At 48.4% G+C, this 3795-nt stretch overlaps 1 protein-coding gene across 2 annotated transcripts in view; it reads left to right on the top strand.

The window, feature by feature from the left end:
- The first annotated feature begins 1001 nt into the window (after positions 1-1001).
- The window catches only part of mpz (myelin protein zero), a 16832-nt gene continuing 14038 nt past the window's right edge, over positions 1002-3795 (top strand). For both annotated transcript variants that reach the window (XM_048228655.1, XM_048228654.1), the window contains exon 1: positions 1002-1220. In XM_048228655.1, coding sequence (XP_048084612.1) covers positions 1175-1220 — 46 coding nt within the window. In that variant the 5' untranslated portion in view covers positions 1002-1174. The remainder of the gene's footprint in view (positions 1221-3795) is intronic.

Genomic DNA, 3795 nt, shown 5'->3' with positions numbered 1-3795 from the left:
GTATATCTGATATTTTATCTGTTTGTGTGGTTATATGTTTGATATTGTATCTGATTGTGTTGTTATATGTTTGATATTGTATCTGATTGTGTGGTTATATGTTTGCTTTGGTTACACTGCTGCACTAATTAATGCCAGTAAAGCTTGCAATTGAAATTGAGAGGGAGAGTTTGGAAGAGTTAAAGAGAGAAAGAGAGAGAGAGAGTGGAAGAGAGAGACAGAGGGAGAGAGTTAAAGAGAGAGAGAGTGGGGAGGGGAGAGAGTTAAAGAGAGGGAGAGCGTTAGAGATAGAGAGAGTTAGGGAGAGGAAGAGGGGGAGTGGAAGAGAGTTAAAGAGAGAGAGAGAGAGATGATGGATGGGCGTTCCAGAGGGTGAGGGGTGTGGCTGGGTATAAACCTCTGGTTGCCGTGGTGCTGTGTGGATGCCCTCTGGTTGCCGTGGTGCTGTGTGGATGCTCTCTCTGTTGTCGCGGGTGCCGTCGCGATGATGCCCTCTGTGGATGCCCTCTGGTTGCCGTGGTGCTGTGTGGATGCCCTCTGGTTGCCGTGGTGCTGTGTGGATGCCCTCTGGTTGCCGTGGTGCTGTGTGGATGCCCTCTGGTTGCCGTGGTGCTGTGTGGATGCCCTCTGGTTGCCGTGGTGCTGTGTGGATGCTCTCTGGTTGCCGTGGTGCTGTGTGGATGCCCTCTGGTTGCCGTGGTGCTGTGTGGATGCCCTCTGGTTGCCGTGGTGCTGTGTGGATGCCCTCTGGTTGCCGTGGTGCTGTGTGGATGCCCTCTGGTTGCCGTGGTGCTGTGTGGATGCCCTCTGGTTGCCGTGGTGCTGTGTGGATGCTCTCTGGTTGCCGTGGTGCTGTGTGGATGCTCTCTGGTTGCCGTGGTGCTGTGTGGATGCCCTCTGGTTGCCGTGGTGCTGTGTGGATGCCCTCTGGTTGCCGTGGTGCTGTGTGGATGCTCTCTGGTTGCCGTGGTGCTGTGTGGATGCCCTCTGGTTGCCGTGGTGCTGTGTGGATGCCCTCTGGTTGCCGTGGTGCTGTGTGGATGCTCTCTGGTTGCCGTGGTGCCGTGCGGATGCCCTCTGTCCTCTCCACACCTCCCTCCGTCCACATCTCTCCATCCGTGTGTTGCTCCATCTACTCGCTCTCTCGTTCTCTCGGCCGCCGTGGAAGAGCACAATGATCTCCCTGCTGACCCTTGCGTCTGTTGTCCTCCTGGCCTCAGGTAAGACACACACACACACCTCTCTTTCCTGCCCTCTCCTGCTCACGTGCTCACACACTCACTCATTCTCATTCTAATTAATTCACTGAATCACTTCACTCACTCACTTGCTCATTAATTCAGTCAGTCAGGCACACAGCCATTCATTCATTCATTTATCTTCACTCACTGACTCACTGACTCACTCATTCAGGCAGACTTTACTTTAGGTTTACTTTACGTCACTCACTCACTCACGCATAAGTGTTCTCTCTCTCACACACTAAGAGACCCAGTGCACACTGTGTAAAGGATCAGTAATCATATAGTGATTGATAATTTCTGTAGTTCATGTGCAGTTCATGTGTAGTTCATGTGCAGTTGTTTTTGTCTGTGACCTTTTCGAGTGGCTGAAGAGGCCAGCCGTTGTGACTGAATGGTTGAATGGTCATTCTTTTGGGTCTTACGCCTCTGCTGAACCAGCTGTTCTCTCTCTGGATGATACACACACACACACACACACACTCACCACAGAGGCACTTGACTCAGCAAAGACACTCACACACACACACATGGCACCAAACCCACACACACACACACACATGCCACCACCACCAAACCCAAACAAACACACACACTCACACACACACACACACACACACACACACACACACACAAACAAATACACTCCAGCAGCACCTTCGCAGTGTGAGTGGGCTTGATTGGAGTTGATGTGTGTCTGGTTGAATGCTCTTACTTATGTAGACTGAAGTCCTGCCTTCTGCTGAGGGAGACATTGTGTGTGTGTGTGTGTGTGTATGTGTGTGTCTGAGAGTGTGTTTGTCCGTGAGTGTGTGTGTGTGTGTGTTTCCTTGTGCCAGGACAGTGTCATGTTGAGAGCCAGAGGCTGACACGGAGACAAAGTGTGTTCTGTGGGTATCACAAGATGAGGTCATACAGGCCGGCCAACTGCACAATGCGCAAAACATCTGGCCCTGATGCAGCCCTGACACCACCCTGAATGTTTCTCTTATACGGCTCTTATCCGGCTCTGGTACGGCATTAGATGGCCCACACCTTGCCTATGAGGTTAATATGAGTGATCCAGTTTCACACTGAGGTTAATATGAGTGATCCTGTTTAACACTGAGGTTAATATGAGTGATCCTGTTTAACACTGAGGCCAACCTGAGACTGATCCAGTTTAACACTGAGGTTAATATGAGACTGATCCAGTTTAAAACTGAGGTTAATATGAGACTGATCCTGTTTTAAAAAACCCTTAAAGGAGTATCGTCTCACCAGTTGGTGGGAATGTTGGGAAATGAACGTTCTAAAGAATATCTGGGTTCATTGAATTCAACATAGAATTTTAGAACTGTCAATTGTTCGAGCCCCGACCAGTGGGCCGCGGCTGAAGTGCCCTTGAGCAAGGCACCTAACCCCCTCACTGCTCCCCGGCGCCCGCCCGTTGTAGCAGGCAGCTCACTGGCGGGGATTAGTGTGTGCTTCACCTCACTGTGTGTTCACTGTGTGCTGTTTGTGTTTCACTAATTCACCGATTGGGTTAAATGCAGAGACCAAATTTCCCTCACGGGATCAAAAAAGTATATATACTACTATACTATACTATACTATACTGTACTACTACTATACTATATATACTACTATACTATACTATACTAATTGTTGCGGAACGGAATCTTATGTTAGAATGTTCAAAAACCTACACCTTTAAGGGTTAACACTGAGGTTAATATGAGACTGATCCAGTTTAACACTGAGGTTAATAAGAGACTTGCTATGGCTTGGGTGTTGAGTTTAACATTGAGGTTAATATGAGACTTGCTATGGCTTGGGTGTTGAGTTTAACACTGAGGTTAATATGAGACTTGCTATAGCTTGGGTGTCGAGTTCAACACTGAGGTTAATATGAGACTTGCTATGGCTTGGGTGTTGAGTTTAACACTGAGGTTAATATGAGACTTGCTATGGCTTTATATTTGATCATTTTTCCTAGATGCAACTGAGATTGTGATTGTGTGGGAGTTGTAGTTCATAGAGAGCTGTGTGACGGCAGTTGTAGTTCATAGAGAGCTGCGCTGCGTGGGAGTTGTAGTTCATAGAGAGCTGCGTGGGAGTTGTAGTTCATAGAGAGCTGCGCTGCGTGGGAGTTGTAGTTCATAGAGAGCTGGTGGGAGTTGTAGTTCATAGAGAGCTGCGTGGGAGTTGTAGTTCATAGAGAGCTGCGTGATGGCAGTTGTAGTTCATAGAGAGCTGCATGGGAGTTGTAGTTCATAGAGAGCTGCGTGATGGCAGTTGTAGTTCATAGAGAGCTGCGTGGGAGTTGTAGTTCATAGAGAGCTGCGCTGCGTGCAAATTGTAGTTCATAGAGAGCTTTGAGCTCTATTACTACAGCATGTTGCACACACACACACACACACACACACACACAGTGCTGTTTGTGTCACAAAGGGAATGATGAGAGAGTGGCTCTGACACTCTAGGTAGGTGTGTGATGGCAGTTGTAGTTCATAGAGAGCTGTGTGATGGCAGTTGTAGTTCATAGAGAGCTGTGTGATGGCAGTTGTAGTTC

This window comes from Alosa alosa, chromosome 19 (genome assembly GCF_017589495.1).
Source record: "Alosa alosa isolate M-15738 ecotype Scorff River chromosome 19, AALO_Geno_1.1, whole genome shotgun sequence".
Lineage (NCBI taxonomy): Eukaryota > Metazoa > Chordata > Actinopteri > Clupeiformes > Clupeidae > Alosa > Alosa alosa.
This window is presented reverse-complemented; position numbering and strand designations above follow the sequence as displayed.